Source organism: Equus caballus, chromosome 17 (assembly GCF_041296265.1).
Source record: "Equus caballus isolate H_3958 breed thoroughbred chromosome 17, TB-T2T, whole genome shotgun sequence".
NCBI lineage: Eukaryota > Metazoa > Chordata > Mammalia > Perissodactyla > Equidae > Equus > Equus caballus.
In genome coordinates, this window is record NC_091700.1 from 39,728,526 (window position 1) to 39,748,792 (window position 20,267).

General features: G+C 46.5%; 1 protein-coding gene across 6 annotated transcripts in view; it reads left to right on the plus strand.

Moving 5' to 3' along the window:
* The window catches only part of ATP7B (ATPase copper transporting beta), a 111,388-nt gene that overhangs the window by 11,877 nt on the left and 79,244 nt on the right, over positions 1–20,267 (plus strand). The window contains exon 1 of one of the 6 annotated variants that reach the window (XM_005601189.4): positions 19,248–19,914. The exons of 4 other annotated variants lie outside the window; for them this stretch is intronic. In XM_005601189.4, coding sequence (XP_005601246.1) covers positions 19,678–19,914 — 237 coding nt within the window. In that variant the 5' untranslated portion in view covers positions 19,248–19,677. Of the gene's footprint in view, positions 1–19,247; positions 19,915–20,267 lie in introns of those variants that run through there. One more of the 6 variants, XM_023621538.2, reaches the window with a different exon arrangement.

Consider the following 20,267-nt stretch of genomic DNA (forward strand, 5'->3'; position numbering starts at 1 on the left):
ACAATTTTGTCTTTTTTATGGCTGAGTAGTATTCCATTGTGTATATATACCACATCTTCTTTATCCCTTCATTAGGTGATGGGCGCTTGGGTTGCTGCCATGTCTTGGCTATTATGAATAATGCTGCAATGAATACAGGGGTGCAGAGATCTTTTGTATTGTTGATTTCATGTTCTTTGGATAAATACCCAGTAACGGATAGTTGGATTGTATACTATTTCTATTTCTAATTTTTTGAGAAATCTCCACACTGTTTTCCATAGTGGCTGTACCAGTTTACATTTCTACCAGTAGTGTATGAGGGTTCCCTTTTCTCTACATCCTCTCTGAAACTTACTATTTCTCATCTTGTTAGTTATAGCTGTTCTGGTGGGTGTGAGGTGATATCTCATTGTAGTTTTGATTTGCATTTCCTTAATAGTTAGTGACGTTGAACATCTTTTCATGTGCCCATTGGCCATCTGTAATCTTCTTTGGAAAACTGTCTGTTGATATCCTCTGCCCATTTTTTGATCCAGTAGTTCGTCTTTCTGTTGTTGAGTTGTGTGAGTTCTTTATATACTTTGGAAATTAACCGCTTATCCAGATATATGATTTATAAATATTTTCTCCCAGTTGGTGGGTTTTTTCATTTTGTTCATGATTTCCTTTGCCTGGCAGAAGCTCTTTAGTCTGATGTAGTCCCATTTGTTTATTTTTTCTTTTGTTTCCCTCTCCTGAGTAGACATGGTATTCAAAAAAGAGTGTACTGCCTCTGTTTTCTTCTAGGAGTTTTACAGTTTCATGTCTTATCTTCAAGTCTTTGATCTATATCTATTTTGAGTTAATGTTTGTGTATGGTGAAAGAGAATGGTCTACTTTCATTCTTTTGCATGTGACTGTCCAGTTTTCCCAACACCATTTATTGAAGAGACTTTCCTATCTCCGTTGTATGTTCTTGGGTCCTTTGTCGGCAATTAGCTGTCCATATATGAGGTTTTATTTCTGGGCTTTCAATTCTGTTCCATTGATCTGTTTGTTTATTTTTGTGCCAATACTCTGCTGTTTTGATTACTATGGCTTTGTAGTACATTTTGAAGTCAGGGATTGGGATTCCTCCAGCTTTGTTCTTTTCTCTCAGGATTGCCTTTGATATTCGGGGTCTTTTGTTGTTCCATATAAATTTTAGGATTCTTTGTTCTATTTCCATGAAGAATGTCATGGGGATTCTGATTGGCATTGCATTGAATCTGTAGATTGCTTTAGGTTATATGGACAGGGTAACTGTGTTTATTCTTCCAGTCTGTAAGCATGGAATATCCTTCCATTTCTTTATGTGTTCTTCAGTTTCTTTCAATAATGTCTTATAATTTTCAGTTGTAGGTCTTTCACCTCCTTGGTTAGATTTATTCCTAGATATTTTATTTTTTTTTGTTGCGATAGTAAATGGAATTGTATTTTGACTTCTCTTTCTGCTACTTTGTTTTGAGTGTATAGAAATGCAACTGATTTTTGTAAGTTGATTTTGTACCCTGCTACTTTGCTGTAGTTGTTGATTATATCTAATAGCTTTCTGGTGAATTCTTTAGAGTTTTCTATATATAGAATCATGTCATCTGTGAACAGCGAGAGTTTCACTTCTTCCTTTCCAATTTGGATGCCATTTTTTTTTTTTTTCTTTTTCTTGCCTAATTGCTCTGGCCAAAACCTCTAGTACTATGTTGAATAGGAGTGGCGAGAGTCTTGTTTCTGTTCTCAGAGGGATGGCTTTCAGTTTTTCACCATTAAGTATGATGTGGGCTGTGTGTTTGTCATATATGGCCTTTATTATGTAAAGGTAATTTCCTTCTGCTCGTTAATTTTATTCCTGAGCTCAGTGAACTGTCTTCCTGAGTTTTCTTGTAACTTGTTGAGTTTCTGTATGACAACTTTTGGATTCTCTGTCATTTAGATTGTAAATTTCTGTGAGGTCAGGATTGGTTTCTGGAGACTTGTAATTTTCTTTCTGCTCTGAAGTGTCAATGTAGTTCTTCATGGTGTTTGATGACGTGATCCTTTGCTGGTGCATTTGTGGTAGTATCAGGTTGCAGATTTCTGCTGCCACCTTGAGGAGGTGGGGGTGGGCAGGAGCTGTGTTTTCTGATCCTGCCCATCTCCTGGAATTTTGCTGGTAGGGCTACTCTGTGTTTTTCTGGGCTGGCTGCAGCTGCTCTGCAGGTTGTGGACACATGGGCCCAGCCTCTGAGCTGAGTTGGTGGGTTGGGCACCTTGGGTGGGGACTCTGTGCCTGGCAGGGGACTGGCTGAGCTGCTGCTTGATAGTCGGGGGGGGGGGGGGCCCGCATGGGGATTGAGCCGCCACTCAGTGGATCCTGCAGGCTGCTATGCTCCATGGGCCATGGTGCCTTCTGAGCGGGCAGGGTGCCTTCTCACCTGCTCTGCGCTAGTAGGGGCTGAGTCGTCGCCGCTTGGTGTAGAACATTCCTGTGGGCAGGGTTGCCTGGGCGTGCTGTGCCCTCCTGCGGGCTGGGCTGCAACTCTGAAAGCATTCACGCAGGCTAGTCTGTCCTCACCTCCTCTTATGGTTGCACAGGGGCTGCTGTGTGGGGATCCTTGAGCTGGCTCGCTCCTGCTAGGGATGGGGAGAGGTGGGCTTCCTTAGTTCCATTGCCTCCAGGGATCCAGTTTGCCCACCTTCAGATGTATAGCTGCATGAATCTCTCATTAAGTCTCGTGGCCCAGTGCAGGGAGTCCTCTGCTGGTTAATAAATGTCCATTTAGCTCTGACTTAAACGGGAGAGACTGAGGGAACAACTCACTCTACCATGATGCTGACATCTCTCTCTCTCTTTTTTTATGATTTGTATCTCTTTATTAATAATCTCTATTTGATGAGACCTTGCCACCATCCTTTCGTTTATTTCTTTAAAATGGTTTAAATAGTTTCTGTCTTTGTATTGTTAAAAAACAAAGTTCAGGGGCTGTATTGGTAACGTAGTGCTTCAGTTTGTGTGTTCTACTTTGGTGACCTGGGGTTCGCAGGTTCAGTTCCTGGGTGATGTCCTACAAACTGTTCATCAAGTCATGCTGTGGTGGCACCCCACAAACAAAATAGAGGAAGATTGGCACAGATGTTAGCTCAGGGCCAGTCTTCCTCACCAAAAAAACCCACAGAAAACCAAAAGTAACCAGTTCCACCCAGTAAATGTAAAGATCTAATTGGCTGTATTAAACAACTCGTGAATGGGCAGCATTCCATCTAGCAAGTAGACAGGAGCTCCAAGGAGCTGTACAAGTGGAAATGTTTTTAAAGGCAGGGCAGTGAGTGTGATAAGGAAGTCATAAACAAAAGAAAGGATTATTTCAGGCAAGCTCACCTCACTTTGGAAGTCTACCTCCAAAGGGGTTCTCCCACACAGATTCCCCCACTAGTGCTGATCAGGAAATTGCAAATTGGCTGGTTAAAGTCACTCTGGGAGAGGCTGAAACTGCAGTGTTTTTGCTGTCAGTGGGGGCAAGTGACTCCATTTTGCACCTGTTGTTTCCTTTTTTTAAACAGTATATTAAATCCTTTGTTTGGTTGCAATTACAGGCAGTTTTTCTTGGCTGCTTTTTTTTTGTCCAGTGTATGAGTCATACTTTCCTATTTTCTTGCATGTCTCATAAATTTTGTTAGAAACTGGGTATTTACACAACTCTAGGTACTGCCACTCCCTTACCCCCACCCATCCACGGGGCTTTTTATTGTTGCTTGGTTTTTTATCGTTTAGTGACTGGCTAGATTATTTTAGTGGAATCTATTTCACCTCTCATGGTGTTAGATGCCTCTAATGTTGCTCTTCAGGGGGCAGAGCCCTGGGTATGCTCACAGTGACCTTGTGATGACAGTTGTTTTGTCTTTGTGTCTTTTGCTGACCACACACAGCTTTTAAGCTTCGCTAATTGCTGGCTGATCCCTCAGTTGTTTTTAACAGTGCCCTGGGGCGTGAATTACGCGCAGACTGCTCCCCTCTTCAAATTCAGGCTCTTTTGATGGGATAGTTTTTGTGATCATTGTTTTGAGATTTCTTCTGACCCTAGTCAGGCTTCCCCAGCTGTCTCTTTTCCCCGTGGTTCACTCCAGCAAACTAGCCAGCATACAATTTAGCTTATATGTCCAATCCATCTATCAGTCTCCTCCCATTTGCCTTTTACCCAGGCAAAATTTCTGAGCCAAGGCTCTGGAGCTGGGGATGGGGACGGTAGCACACTTCTCTGGGTGAGTCCCCACTTTAGGAGCTGAGTGCTTTGGTGGGGCAGAGTTTGGGGGAGGGCAGTAGCCTCATTTCTGCTCAGCTTTCCTCTCTTGGTGTGGAACCGCCACCTTATCCAAGGCAAGAGCAATTGGGGCTTCGTATTCTGGGTGTTCTGTGCCCAAGGTAGAGCCTTAATTCCACCAGTGGGGACTGGATGGAAGAAGGGAGCCCACACCTCTTGCTGAATTTGCCTGCAGTTTAGTCTCAGTATCAGGATAAGAAATGCTGATGTTCTGCCCCTCCTGCGCAGAAAACCCTTTGACTGAGAGCTGGGGGAGAGGGAGCCCTGTGGTCTTGTCTGTGCAGCAGCTTGGAGTGGAGTTTCCATCTCACCTAGTTCAGAGTTGGGGAGTTGATACCCAGCATACTGATGCTGAGTGGGCTCAGTCTGCTTGCTTCTGCCATCTGAGCCAATTAATCACAACAAGTTAGATATTGAGAAAGGATGTTTAATTAGATTAGCCAGCTAATCAGAGGACAGTGTGGCTAATGTCTCAAAAACCCATCTTTGAGGGGGCTGGCCCCGTGGCCGAGTGGTTAAGTTCGTGCTCTGCTGTGGCGGCCCAGGGTTTCACTGGTTTGAATCCTGGGCGCGGACATGGCACTGCTCATCAGGCCATGCTGAGGTGGTGTCCCACATGCTGCAACTAGAAGGACCCACAACTAAAAGTACACAACTATGTACCCTGGGGGCTTTGGGAGAAAAAGGAAAAATAAAATCTTAAAAAAAAAATTAAAACAACCCATCGTTCAGGATTACAGAATCTTGAGGCAGTTATATAGGGAAAATGGGCAGTAAGGAGGGTGTCCAGGGATTATGGTCTCCAGGAGCGATAGGCTGCAGGCGTCACATTGTTCCCTTCTTTGGTCAGCTGTGATGGATACCTTGTAGATGTGTTTCCCGCCTGTGGTCAGCCTGTTCCTGGAGAGAAACTCATAGAACAAAGTTTGAATTTATCAAAGTATCAGGGAGCACGTACGTAAGCAGAGGCCATAAATCAGGAAAGCATGGGAATGTTTTTAGAGTGTGTGCAGAGCAGCGACTAGTCACACAGAGGAGGGGCTGGAGCCTTTTGGCAAAACAAGATGGCTCGCTTTTGCTCACTTACAGGGTCTTGGTGCAAATACCACAGACTCTTGCTGTTCTAACCAAATTTTAGTAGATTTTCTTGAATAAATGTTTGTTCATTTGCTGTATGTCTTTAGGACCATTTCCAGAGACTTTCCATATTTTTTCTTTAAGTAATTTTCACCAGTTTCACTGGGATCTGGGTTGTAGTGTTTCTCACACTGTCATGCCAGAGGTTCCTACTCCTCCACTGCATTTGACACTTGTATTAGTTAGAATTATTTTAAATTTGACTGTATAACAGAAAACCTGACTATTAAGAAGTCTGGAGGTATGGGTCCCAGGGTGGTTTGGCATGTCTGTGGTCATCAGTAACCCAGACTTCTCTTTCTCTCTGCTCTAGCAAGCTACGGCAGAGTGCCGTCCTTCAGATGCCTCATGGCCTTATGTTGGCTGTTAGGGTCCCAGCCACCTAATTCGTGTTGCACACAGCAGAAATGAGGACTGGGTAAAGACAGACCTGCTCTTTCTTTTAAGGAGCCTTCTCAGGAACCCTGACAATCAGCTTTTCTTTATGTTTTATTGGCCAGAACTTTGAATCCGTTTCCAGCATTTTAAAATTAGAAGACTTTATTGTGTAAAACTTGAGCTACCTACCTTCTCTTGGAAACTCTGGTGACCCCAGGCCATTTGACAACAGTTGGCTGGAGCCCAGGAGTAGCTGCCTCTTTTTGGTGGGGCGTGAGCTCTTCATGTGGCCACAATCCTACCCAACCTGTTATGCTCTTGACCATATTTGAGCTTAGACTATTGGCTTGGAGGGAAAAAGGAATGAGTAAGTGAAGGAGGAGAGAGCCAGTCTTGCATGGGGTACCTTCTGAACTTTGAATCTTTGCCAGAAAGTGTAGCAGTCTAAGTTGTATAGCAAGCAAATATATAGGTTGTTTTTGTTTGGTATTCTCTATCATTCATTCATTCACAGATATTTATTGAGAAACTTTTACACATAGCACTGTTTTAGTGCTGAGAATATAGCAGTGAGTGAAGAAAATAGACAAAGTGTTCCTGCGCTTATGAAACCCAAGTCGTAGTTGGGGAGATAGTAATCAAGTGAGTAAAATATCTGTTATTGTATCAGATGGTAGCTGAGTACTCCAGAGAAACATAACCAGGAAAGGACTGTAGGGAGTGGGGAGTGTTTGAGCTGTAAACAGGGTAATTAGGGGAAACCACTGAGAAGGTGATATTTGAGCAAATACCTACAGGAGTTGAGGAAGTGAGCCATCTGGATATGGGGTGTTTGGAGAGGGTTATTTCTAAGCCAGGGAGCAGCCAGTACAAGGGCCGGAGGCAGGAGCATGCCTTGTTTTGTTTAAGGAACAGCAGCTCAGAATGGTCTCAGCACAGTGAGTGAGGGGTGCTGAGTGTGAGGAGAGGTTGAAAGGTAAGAGGAGTGGGGCTGATCCTACAAGGTCTTATGGGTCAGGCCATTGTGAGGATTTTTGGTTTTACTCTTAAGTACATGGAAACCCCCTGGAGAGTTTTTAGAGGGATGTCATCATCTGGCTTCCCCTCTAAGGGGATTCCTCAGGCTTTTGTGTTGAGAATAGACTTTAGGGAGTGAGAAGGAAGCCCGGAGGTCACTTAGGAGATTTTTGTGTGTGTGTGTGTGCTGAGGAAGATTTGCCTTGAGCTAACAGCTGTTGCCATTCTTCTTTTTTTTGCTGAGGAAGATTCACCCTGAGCTAACATCTGTTGCCAGTTTTCCTCTATTTTGTATGTGGGTCACTGCCACAGCATGGCCACCAATGAGTGGTGTAGGTCTGCGCCCAGGAGCCAAACCCAGCCACCGAAGTGGAGCGCTTGGACCTTAACCATTAGGCCACGGGGCCAGCCCCCAGGAGATTATTTTAATAATGCAGGTGAGATGTTCTGGTGGCTTGGACCAGAGTTGTAGTGGAGGTGCTGAGAAGTGGTTGGATGCTGGATGTATTTTGAAGATGAAACCAACAGGATTTGCTGAACATTTACATGTGGGTTTGAAATGAGGTGATTCTTACCAAGGATGAATCCAAGATCTTTTCCTGGGCAAGTGGAAGGAAGGAGTTACCATTTGCTAAGATGGGGAAGACTGTGGGAAAAGCAGGGAAGGGGCAGAACATTGGGAGCTCAGTTGTAGGCAAGTTAACATTTGAGCTGCATATTAAATATCCAATATGTAAAAAGAGAAACCAGTTTAAGGGGCAAAGTGTTGATTTGGGATTAAAGAATTGCAATTTGGGGAGCACGGATTCAGGTAGAAACCCGAATAGTGTCCCGATAGGGAGTAAAAGGGGCTTTTAAAGGCAAAGAAGGGAGGTTGTATTACAAAGAATTTTAACAGGAGTTTCTCTGAAAGGCAGCTCTGACTCCATTTTAAAATGGCTCCACTCTAGTCAGTTTGAAGTAATAGGAGATGTTGAGTAAACGTTTGGGTCCATAAGTGTGGAGTTTGGGGGTTGTTGGCTATAGGTGGTATTTCTGCTGCACTGAATGAGATCACCAAGGAATGCGTACAGACAGGGAAGAGGTCCAGGGGCTGAGCTGGGAGCCCCTCCAGCACTAAGAGATTTGGGGACTAGTAGGTTCTTGTGAAGGACTCTGAGAAGGAGCTGTCGGGGGTTTAGGTGGAAAACCGGGAGCGGGTGGGTGCATGGAGGCTGACCTTGGGGGCAAGGACGACTCACGCTGGGCGGTGAGAGGTATTGACCTCGCTATAGGATAACCATTCTATAGATAACAGAGATGGATGAGTTTTGCTTGAGTCAGAGTGAGGATTATAACCCAGAAAGACATTTTCCAGAAAGGAAGAAAGCCTTCCAGAGAAGCATGGTTTTCAGTAAAGTCACATCTTTTTAGGACAAAGAACATACAGTAAACATGCCCAGGATACATATTCATCCAAGTTTCAAAGAGGTGTTCAGTTGCAAATTAGCAGGTTGGCCCGACCCTGATGGCAGGAAAGGGAACTTATTTTAGGAGTACTAATATGGGCATTACTGGCTTTGTAGGAGAATAAGTGTGCATTCTTATCTTAAGAGAGAGCATTCTTTACTTTAATGGTTAAAGCAGATGGACAGTGTATGTTTGATGGGCCATACGTCAGGCTTCTTTAGTACAGGTCAAATCAGTTTTGAACCCAAATGGTTAACCCACATGCCTCCATATGTGAAAATCTCTTGTCAGAGGGAAGGCACTAATGCAACTGGCGGGGGGTTGAGATGCTTACAAGTTCTTTTCTGATTGCCTTTGTTATTTCAGTGCAGCAGGAAGCAGGCTTGTCAGTGGAGATTGAGGATGGAGGTGTGAGCAGTGGGGAGGAGGTGTGGGATCCTCGCCCAGGAGAGAGAAGAATGAGAGTGATACTGAACCTCTTAATCGCAAATTTTGTGAGCCTGATGTGCACAGTGCCAAACACTGAGACATCGGTGCTTGGAGATGGAGGAAAGTTTTTTCGAATTGGCCAAAATGAGAAGGTAGGAGCTTGGGTTCTCTCACATCTGCCTCCTCAAGAGCGGAAAGCAGGAGGCTTTATAGAGTTAAGGGGTTTGGCAGGAGGAGCTTTGGAGAAACAAAGGTGTCATTCCTGATAAGCCCCTGGGCAGTCTGACTTCTGGGCATCAACGGAGCCAGCCATCCGGTGATTGCAACCTCCTCAAAGGTATTCTCCTTCTTCTGCAAAACAAGCTCACAAATCTTCTGCCAAACCACCTCACAAATCCTCTTGACCCCTGAGCCACCTCTCAAGTTAAACAAGAAAACAGCCTAAAGGCAATCATACCCTCAAGTACCCAGCTTCAATCCCCACTGTCTTTTTTCCCCTTCTCATTCTTCTCATGGGAAGTGGGGCATCCATCGTTGTGGCTGCTTCCTGCTGAAAGGGGGCAAAGATGGGGAAATTGAAGAAGGAAATTTTTCAACCTGAGATTGAAAATACTCTTGGGTACTTTGTTATATTTTGCATTATCATTATTTGGGTGTCTTTATCTACAGTCTTAGAAGAGCACCTTATTCCATGTTTGACTAACTCATATTTCCAGAACCTAATTCATTTTACTTATCTGTTTGGGTTGGCCGTCTTAACCCAGAACAGCAGCTTAAGGTCTTTCAGCACCTCACAAGACCAGTTTTCTTCTTTTCAGCTTCTGAGTGCTGTGGTTGTGGCGGGCAAGGCTCACTCGGGTGTGGTGAATTCACGGCTTGGCTCTGGCCACTTTGACTGATGAATGAGTGGTCAGTAGAGTGCGGCCCAGTCTACTTGGGGTTTAGTTGATCCTCTGGTCCAGGCTTGATGAGAACCTAGTCACCTGCCTTGATGTGGTGGAGTAGAACATCTGACGGGAGCGGGCACCTGTGAGTGGCAACCTCGTGAAGTTAGAATTTCATTTAAAAATTTTAAGTGCTGCCTGATCGCTATTACCTTTTGTTCTGTATAATCTCCTTCTGTTGGTGAAGCTGAGAATGGTCTCCTGTACATCATTTCCAAGGGGCTCAATTGAAGCCCACTGCAGGGAGCTACATGGGTCCTTAACAGGGCAGAGGGCAGCACCTTGTCTCAGGTTAAATTAGTTTCCTGACAAATTTTGGCAATAGTCTTCTTTAACGTGTGGTTCATCTTTTCAGTCTTTCCCATTGGGGCTGCCATGAGGTCTAGAGTTTCTGAGTGACCCCCAAGGCTCTGGATACTTCCTGGGTTATCTGGGAGATGAATGCGGCTCTCTTGTCACTCTCGATTGACCACGGGAGTCCGTACCTGGGAATGATCTCCTTTAGCAAAGCTTTGGTCACTTTGGTGGCCTTTTCCATTCTGGAAGGTGTAGCGGAGGAAGATATTTCCTCTACCTGCTCTGGGTCCTTCTGGCCGGACAACGAATTAAATTCACATGAGACAGAATAACAGGAGAAAATTAAACCAAGCTTTATAACATGTATACATGGGAGAGGCTCAGGAAGACTGAGCAACTCAGGCAACTGGCTGAGGCTGCCTGTTTAAGTGTCTTCAGCTACAGACAAGGAGGACGTTTGGGGCAGTGGTTTGGGTCTACAAAGGGGAGGAAGGCAACCCACATGGAAATGGAAAAGCAAATGTTTGGTAAATAGAACTTTGTTAAAAGTGGGCTTAGCAAGGATCCTCCCAGTCTACCAGAACCCAAAGTTATCTATGGTGATGGCCTGTCCTGGGGACAGGCCTTTATTTTAAATTTCTTTTAGGCAGTTAGGGGGGAAAGGTCTAATGTTCCTGCTGAGTCTGAGCCTTTATTGGCTTCAGCTCAAAATAACCCACATACCAGAGTGGCGCATCTTGAGGCAGCCTGCCCTGAACCCCATCAAAGGGAAAGCTTCAACCCATCCTGTGAAGGTATCCAGGAATGCTAGGAGGCACTTGACATTCCCAGAGACTCGAGGCATCACAGTAATGTTCACTTGCCAGTCCTCACAGGGGGCTGCTCCTTGATGTTGAACCCTTGTTCAAGGAGGGTGGCCCCATCCTGGGATTGTTTTTGGCACAGATAACACATTGTTGGGTAACTCTCTGAGTGGTCCATTCCAAGTTGGACCAATTAAATACTTTCAGATACACTGCAAGGTGACATCCCTCCCATAGTGAGTGCTCTGATGGATTTGATTAACAATTTCTCCCAGAAGGGCTCCAGGTACCAGGATGAGTCCTTCCAACTTACATTTCAAATGCTTTGCTGAGGTCTGGTAAGGCCAGTGCAAGTGCTTCTATTAGTAAGTTTTTAAGCTTATTGAAAGCTTGGTCACATAGCTTCCCACTCACAGGGGTCTGTTTCTGGGCCCTGTAGTTTACCGTAGATAGGCTTAGCAATCAACCCAAAGTTAGGGATCCAAATGTGGTAAAAGCCAGCCATCCCCAAGAATCCTTGTAGCTGCCTACGAGTTATTACCATCTTTCTCTCTTGAGGAAGGCCACATTGCGCTTTTGAAATGATAAGCCCCAGATACTTTACAGCAACATATTTAACTCAGTTCTGACACGATTTACCTGGAGATAGCATCAGATCCCCCAAGATTACCCTTTGCCTCCCATTTTAGATGCCAATTGCAAGTCCAGGTTGTCACCTGTGCTTCTGACCAACCGGCCACAGACCAGAGGTTCCCAGGACCCTGTCCCTTGGGTTTGATTAATTTGAAAGAGTGGCTCACAGAACTCAGGAAAACATTTTAGTTACTTAACAGCCAGATGGAAGAGATGCATAGAACAAGATATGTGGAGAAGGGATGTAGAGCTCCCAGCCTCTGTCTCTGGGTGTGCCATTCTCCCCAAACTCCATATGTTCACCAACCCAGACGCTCTCTGAACCCCACATTGAACGTAATCTTCTGCCCCTGTTCCCCACCTCAGAGGTATAGGGATGGGGGATCCGGCTGAAAGTTCCAGCCCTCTAATCACATAGTGGGTTTGCCTGGCAGGCAGCCTCCACCTTTAGGGGCTTTCCAAAAGTCACCTTATTAACATAAATTCAGGTGTGATTGAAGGGGGCTCTTTATGGATAACAAAAGACACCCATTTCACCTTTATTGCTCTGGAGTTATTTCAGGAACTGAGGACAAAAGTAATTATTATAACAAAAGATGCTCCTATGGCTCTTATACTGGAAGTAACAAGGGTGTTAGGAGCTCTGTGCCAGAAATGAAGGTATTTCTTACTATAAATCACAATATCACACTGACCTAACAGGATTCCTGCTGAAGGCAGGGCATGGTGATCAGACATTACCCGGGAAGTGGTGGGGGATGAGGATCCAAAAGCGTCTTTGAAATCTAGCACTGTATAGCATTGACAGCCCTAAGGTCTTGGACAAATCTCTATTCCCGTTCCCAGCCTTTTAATGGGTAAAATGGGAGTGTTTCATGGGAATCTCCATGGCCTGATCCATCCCTTTCTAAAAGCCTGTTGATTACAGGAAAGATTCCTCTTACAGCTTCTGGCTACAGGAAAGATTCCTCTTATGGCTTCTGACTTCAAGGGGTGTTGTTTCACCCTGGGCTAGTGATCTGTGTGCTTCAATTTTCCTTTATGGGAGTGGCACTGGCTGCTGGTCCCACCTGTCCTTGTGCCCATACTCCTGAGTTAACTCGGCTTACTACATTTAGGGGAACCTCTTCCTTCTCAGGTGCTGGTGTATCTTCCAATAGGGCCATGAGCTCAACTCCCAGACTTTTAGGGACTTGCATCTCTACTTTTTCTTGTTCCCAGCTTATTGAGGCCCCTAACTTAGATGGTATGTCCCTCCCTAGAAGGAGAATAGTGCATTCTGGTACATACAGAAAAGAATACTTCAGCATTTTTTATCCTGTTTCCCAGGTCAAGGGCTCCAGAAGCCTTTTGGCCTCTACTTTTCCTGAGACCCCTTTTATGTCACACTTTCCTTTAGAAAGGTTTTCCTGTTGGGTGTTCAACACTGAGAATGTGGCTCTAGTAAAGAGCAAGAATTCAGCATGCCAAAGTCACTTGGGCTCCTAGAGCCAACTCGGGAGCCCCATGGCCCCATCACATCTCATCTGTAGTCAAGGGAAGTTGACATGGTCTAGTCCTGTTTGATCCCCTGCCTCTCTGGGGATGATTCGGACAGTCCCACAGCCAGTGCCCTTCCTGTCAGCAGCATGCACATTGATTAGACTCCAACTTTGTTGTTGGCCTTGTGTTCCCTCGGTAGAGGCTGGGACCACTCTCCCATGGCGTCTTCTTCCTTTCCCTTGGGTTACCTTAAGCAGTCTGGAGGGCTTCTGTGAGCAGATCTGCCCATCTCTGCATCTTCTCATCCTCCTTTGCTCAGCTTCGGTTGATTTGTTGAACACCCTGAAAGCAGCCTCTATTAGTTGTGCAGAGTTAGTATCAGGACCTATAGCCAACTTTTGGAGTTTTCTACAGATGTCTGGAGCACTTTGAGATATGATATAGGTATTAAGAACCACTGTCCTGCCCTGAGCCTCAGGGTGCCAATTCATATATCACCTCAGGCAGTCCTGTAGCCTCTGAAAAAAAAAAGTGGAGGGATTTTCCTCAGGGCCTTGTTGGACCTCTCTTAATTTAGACCAGGTAATGCGTGGCTGGCTTACTATTTGCATGGCTTTCAAAAGCAGACGCTGAAAATATCCTAGCTTTTCTTGATCTTCAGGGACATTGAGATTCCACCCAGGGTCAGTCTCCGGCACAGCTCTCCCAGTAGGCCCTCGAATTTCTGACCCGGGGATATGTCCATTATCTGCATGTTTCCTGGCTTTTAACAGAATGGCTGACTTTTCCTCCACTGTGAGGAGAGTAGTTAATAGGCCCTTTGTCAGGTTTATGAATTCCTCCGGGTCAGCCCTCAATCCTCTAGGGTGTGCTTTCCAATTAGAAATGAAAGGGGGCACCATCCCTGGCTTAGAAGCCCGGGTGTACTGATATAATGCCTACAGCTCTTCCGGCTCCTGCTTCATCTCACTGTCCAGCCCCAGTGAAGTGACTGGGCACTTCTGCCGCCATCGCTGCTCCTGGTCCCTGGGCTGAGCCGGTCTGGGCTGAGCACAGAGCCCCCGCACCCGGGTGCCCTCCTGCCCTCACGCCACCCCTCCTGCTGCCATCACTGCTGCTGAGGCTGGGACCACTGCTGCTGTTGTGACGGGGCAGGGGGCACTGGGCCACCCTATACCACATCCTGGACTTCTCTGCACCACCTTCACCTCCACTCTGTTGCTGCTACTGATAACTCTGAGGACATGCCCATTGCAATCAAACCAACAAACTTAAACAAGCTTCTGACACACAACGCAAACTCACCCACACTGAGACAAAATCTGACACCTGCAGGACAAAAATAGAATGTGAAGTCCAACAGTCCTCTGGATCTGTCCCAAACAAGGGGCCCGCCTTTCAGTCACACAGAGTGCAAATGGAGAGGCAGGGAATTCATGACCGCACGTGTCATGGCGACTCACTTGGCAAAAACAAAACTGAAAGTACTCACATACAAGATAGACGCGTCCACACAAGCACAAAAAGTAGACTGAGGTCCAATGCATTTCTCCACTCCAAGCGAGCGTTGTACCGAGGGGAGCTTATGCTGGCAGGAAGCAGGGAGCGGCAGGGCAAGTCCCCCAGGCATAGACACCCAGGCAGCTGCTGGGGACCACTGACCGCTTGAACCCTTACCAGGGCTGTCCAGCAGTGGGCATAAGACTCCTGGCTGGCTCACCAAAATTGATACTGAACCTCTTAATCTCAAGTTCCTGTGCTTGATGTGCAGTAAGCCAGTCACTGAGACATTGGTGCTTGAAGATAGAGAAAGGTTTATTCAAACTGGCCAAAATGAGAAGTGGGAGCATGGGTTGGCTCAAATCCACCTTAACAAGAGCAGAAAGCGGGGGTTTTATGGAGCTAAGGAGCTTGGCAGGAGGAGTTTGGGAGAAGCAAAGGGGTAACCTTTCACTCCAGAGGCAGTCTGACTTCTGGGCATCAGATAGCAACTGGGAGCCGGCTGTCTGGTGATCACAACCCCCCTGAAGGCGTTCTCTTTCTTCTGCAAAACAAGCTCACAAATCCTTGTCACCCCTGAAGTTAAACAGGAAAATAGCTTAAAGGCAATCACGTTCTTACTGAATATCTACAGTAACCCTGAAGTACACGCTACAAGAGGACTGGGAGGCTATAGTTGGACTGCTGATGGCACGGAGGGCCTTCTCCAAGTGAGTGGTCATGAATGAGACCGTGGCCAGCCAGCCTGGGGGTGTTTCGTCTCATGCTTGTTGAGCTTCGAGGAGAGAGACCTGGAGTCTGTTGGAGCTTAGAGGTAACCAGTGTTGGAGTTGTGCCAGGTGAGCATCAGATGAGGAGAGCAGCCAAGGAAGTTAAAGGTGCATATAATTAACTGTGGAATCAAAACACTGGCTTTCCTCCTTAAATCTCTGTATTTCTTTTTTTGGCCCTGTCTGGTCTCTTTATAATTTAGAAGAAGTGTAATTTTGTTCACTCTAGGCTATTCAACCAAGTGCAGTTTTATTTAAGAGCACTCCCTCCAGTGAGCTTGCCTTGGTGTTTATTTTTTGTTTCCTGTTAATAAACTAGCGTAAAAGTCATGCCAAGCTAACAGCTTCAGTCCTGGAAATCACCAGTTCCCAGGGACGTGAGGAGCAGCCGAGCAGACCTCGAATGGCCCCCGTCCTTCCCCTGGCAAGTTTTCCAGGGCAACTCTAGCCTGCAGGAACCCCTTCCTCATCCCCAGCACCTAATGTTCGAATGAGTTTTTGATCCTTTAGTATTCTCCTCTACTATTCTTCTGTCTTAACTTGGTAATAAATTCTTGAGAGCAGAAAATATCTCTTGTTTCCCCTGTTGCGCATAACACTTAAAGATTTGGTTCTCAGGCTCAAATTGTGTTCATTTATTAACTTTTCACTCTTGTGAAGGATGAGCTGTTGGTTCTGCTCACGTTCTCTGTATGGGAACCTTCCAGGCAACTGCTTCCCAGTGTGCAGCTTAGTGTCAGGTTCAATCATCCTGTCCTATCACAGGATTTGAAACTCCTCTGCCTGTCTTGGGAGGACTGGCCCAGTGTTTTTTCTAAGAAACCTCACCCAGTGTGAGCCTCTGGATGGGTTGAGCAGATAACCTTTGTAAGTGCTGAAATATTTGAACCAGATGCCCCTCCTCCAAACTGAGTCCTTTGTCTTGGAGGTTCGTGGAAACATGAGCAGCCCATCTGCTGTTGGGCCTGGGCTTCTCAGGTTGCAACAGGATTGTTTAGGACACCAAAGGGATTTTTATTTTTATACAGAAAAGATCCACAGAGACTAGGAAGGTGCGTAGGAGATAAACAAGGTGAATTTTATTTTGGAAAATAGCTGATAAAATTTGTACATGTGGGAGGCAAAATAATTTAATGCAGGGAGACGCTTGGAGACCTGTAGTTCTAGAAGGACTATTGGAGGTACTGATGGCGTTTGCCCTTGCAATGTGATAACAGGGACAAACAACCCCATGAAATTCTAAGTAGAAGGCACATTCTTACCTGTCTGTAGTTCAGCTCAGTGAGTATTTAACATCTGATATTTGTTCATCAGTATGTTATGTCTGTGGATGATAAGACTTGAGAACCTTCTCTTCCAGGAGGTTACAGTGTTTCCCAGGGATGAGCGCATGCTGAGCATCAGTAACAGAACCGTGTGGGCTGCTCTGAGTGCAGCCTCGGTGGAGAGAGAAGACTTGGCCTCTAGTAATACAGCTTCCGTCCCTGCCAGCCTGTGGTATTGACAGTAGTGATACTTGTGTTAGCGCCTACAAACAGGTTCTTTACCCGCCACACAAGAGGGGCCAAATGAAAACTGGAATGCCAGGCTTATGGCAAGGAAACAGTTTTTATTTTGGGTGACATCAGCCGGGAGACGAGAGTGAGCCTTCAGATTTGTCTCGTTTTATCTTGTCTCCCCAAAAGAGGGGAGGTGAGGGGTTCTAAAGGTTTGTGGGGAATGTGGCTGCTTGTAGAGAGTCGGTGGGGAGCCTGTGGCCCTGCTGGTCGGAGCTTTCCCACCAGCCTGCGATTGGCCTTGGGAGGCTCCTTATAGGGAGGAGGATAAGGGAATTTGCAGGTGGGCGACCTTGGCTGGTTGTAGCAGACAGCTGGATTTGGTTTTAACCCCATATATGCTGGGTTCAATGTAGGGGAGCTGATATCAGGACTGGCATCACTGGGATTCAGATGAAGGGGGGAGCCCTGATAGGGTGGGTGGAGGCCACTGCAGGGAGAGGCAGGACTTAAAGCATAAGGAAGATTAGGTGGGGAGGGGGTGGAAACTTAGGGGTCAGGTGTGAGGAAAGGGGAAAGTGCCAGAAAGAGGAGTTTGGACTTGATTCTCTAGCCTGGGAAAGTGGCTCATGCCCTGGCTGTCTCTCGGGTCCTTAGATGCTGTGGGAACAAAGGAGAATCCACCGTTTTCACCCAGACATGCTCCCCTCACCCCGACTGTTCCTCCTCATCTCTGCCAAACTGGAAATGGCAGTCATCCTCAGGTCCTCTCTGCCTGCCTCCTGTGATCACTTGATCGCTGATCTGCAGGGCCTCCTCATTTGTTTAATCTCACTGGGCGGTGATGTTTTCTGCCCCATGTAACCCTATATTCCCCCCTCCTCTGAGTCTTCCTTCTCGGGCCTGCCCGCACTATTTCTAAATCACAAATGTAATCATGTAAGTTCTCTGCTTAAAAACTCCTGCTGATTCTCCTCCATCCACAGGACAACGTCTCAACTTCATGACCTTTATAACCTGGCCCCTCCTCCTTATTCTGGCTGTGTTCTGAGTCTGGGTGACCATTTAGGAGAAGTCAAAGCATTTTACAGTAAAGTATTTCAGTTTTCCATAGGTCCTGGTGCTAACAGCATAGACTATTCAGGTATGATGACAACATGCTTTCCTTATTAACCATTCAGAGCTACAGCACAGAAGCAGCATTTATATTTATAATGATCCCATATCTCCAAGGAAAAGTTGAAATATGGATAGTAACTCATATTTTCAAAGATTTCCACCTAAAATGGCAAAAAAATTTTAAAAATATGGTGCTTAAAGAGATAAGCTTCAGGTATCTGGAAAACCCACTCATGATGCCCTTTGGAAACGTGAGGCGGTCAGCAGGCATACATGGGTCTTGACAGAACCTACTAGGAAACGTGAATGCCATAGATAAGCAAGCAAGATCTGGGTGATTACAAGAAAGCAGTCAGAGATATACCAGCTCATCTCTGCTGGCTCCTGCATGGGGTTGCGGCCCGAGGCCCTTAGCATCAAACAGGCCTTTCCTTGTTGGGTCACTGATTTGAATGGCATTTCTTGGAAATGGAGGCAGGTTCTTTTTTGACGGAGCACGTGGAAGGTAAGAAGCCAACCCAGACACATTTTGGGATTGGCTGCCCTGAGCGTGTTTCAGAAGTAGAAGCAAACGAGTGGTCACATCCCCACAGAGTGATCAGAGGCAGAAGACTAACGAAGAGTCTTGAAGGACCTGTGGTGAATGGATCCGTGGTAAGGTGGCCTTCCCTCACAGAGAACGGGTCTCTTGGTTAGGAGTTCCCGGGGGCAGTTTTAATGGGGGAGGAAGGGTCATTGTAGGCAACCCATAAAGAGGCAGAATTCTCTGTGACCTTGAGCAGAAGGGGATGGGTTCTGAATGCCCTCATTGGGTGCGTGTCCCTGTGGCCCGTCCCCCTCCAGCGGCACATTCAGCCTGGGGGAGTAATGCAGAAGGACACAGAGTGACTGTCTTTCTGACCTGCTCGATTCAGTCCGCAGTGTGGACACTACACACACACTTGCAGGTGTGGAGGTGCTGCCAGGATTAGTGGCTGGCGAGCTGTTCCTCCCATGGGGCCTGAGGTGGCCTCCTTCCTCATCTCTGAGCGGCTGGGAGTGGGGCTGGGGTTGGGAGGGAGGCAGTGCTGCCTGACAGAGCTGGAGGCTGCTGGATTACCACACTGTCGTGTGTCTCCGTCTCTTAATCCTCCCGCGGCACAGCAGGTAGCCTGAGAAGCCTGAATCTTGCATCAGTTCCTGGCTTTTCTGCCACATGTTAAAAACCAATGAGCCTTGTTATCCAGTGAGTTTCCAGTCGGTTCTTCCTGAAGTCAAGCCATTGGTCCCAGGGAAAACAAAGCTGCAGGAAACATGAAACTTTCTTACACCTTCTTGAAAATGCAAGTCACATTGCCTAGAAAATACTTCTCTCCCCTTGTGTTCTGCGCACCGCCCGCGTTGGAGCTATGGAAGAGGCAGCAGAAGTTATTCCAAGAAGGCACCCGAAGTTTGGTAATCAAAGGAAGTGGCGTTTCTCCCCTGCCTCTGGGCTGGGTTTCTAGGCGTGTCCATGGTCAAAAGGAAACTGTGCTAAGCTTTGGGAGATGATTCTGCCCTGGACTCCTGTACATGCTGGCCCGGTGTCCCGGCAGCACTGGGTGAGGGCATGCATAGGCCGTGTGCAAAGATTCTCAGTGCTGAATGCAGTGTGTTGAGTGAGAGGGTGCCAATTGGTTGGAAGGGTGTAGATAAACAAGAGCAAATATATATACAGCGGTGTGCAGCCTGCCCAAGTTTGCAAAGCTTGCTGCTGGACTGAAGACTTGGCTGGCAGCCTCTCCCGGGCTGTCTCAGGAGCCAAGGGGAACTTGCAAGACTGAGTACAGAAAGTGCCTTCTCCCTGCTGGTTAGGAGGATGCTTTTGAAGCATTTTCTTCTAACGTGACCGAGTAGTCCAGTAAAGGGGAGCTGCTTTATTGGGGGTGAAGGCGTGACTGGATGCAGCAATGGAGAAAACTGGGGGTGAGACCCCTGGGAGCCCTGAGCAGTCCTTCCTGGCGACTCTGAGTGATCCACAGGTGACCCTGCTGTCTGTCCACAAGTGGCAGTCCTTCAGGAGGAGCCTGGGGGCCAGGGGCTCCACCCGGCAGGTGACTGCAGAGGAAGAAGGCTCTCTTCCATTGGAGGAAGGAGAATTTTCACGGAAGGTTTTGAATGGAACACGAGAAGTCAGTTCCACTCAGGTCAGTGCAATTGCAGAAGGGCCAAAAAGCCAAGAGGGGCTTGGATGCAGTTTATAAGTGGGGGATTCTCCTGTGTCTTGTCTGTGAGGGGTCAGGGGAGCGGGTCTGGGCTAGGGAGTGAGAATATGAATATAGCCTGGAGCCAGGAGTCAAGGTGAACTCTCCAGAGATTAAGTCCATGGTGGATAAATCTTGGCTTTTGTTGCTTCGTATTTTCAGGATATTTTGTAAGCCTCTGTGGAGCAAAAGTTTTCCAAAATGCAAGTCAGACAAAAATGGATCTTTACCCTCTTTATGTTTAAAATTATGTACCTAGTTTTGTTATTCTCCACATTTTGACTAAATAAACATTT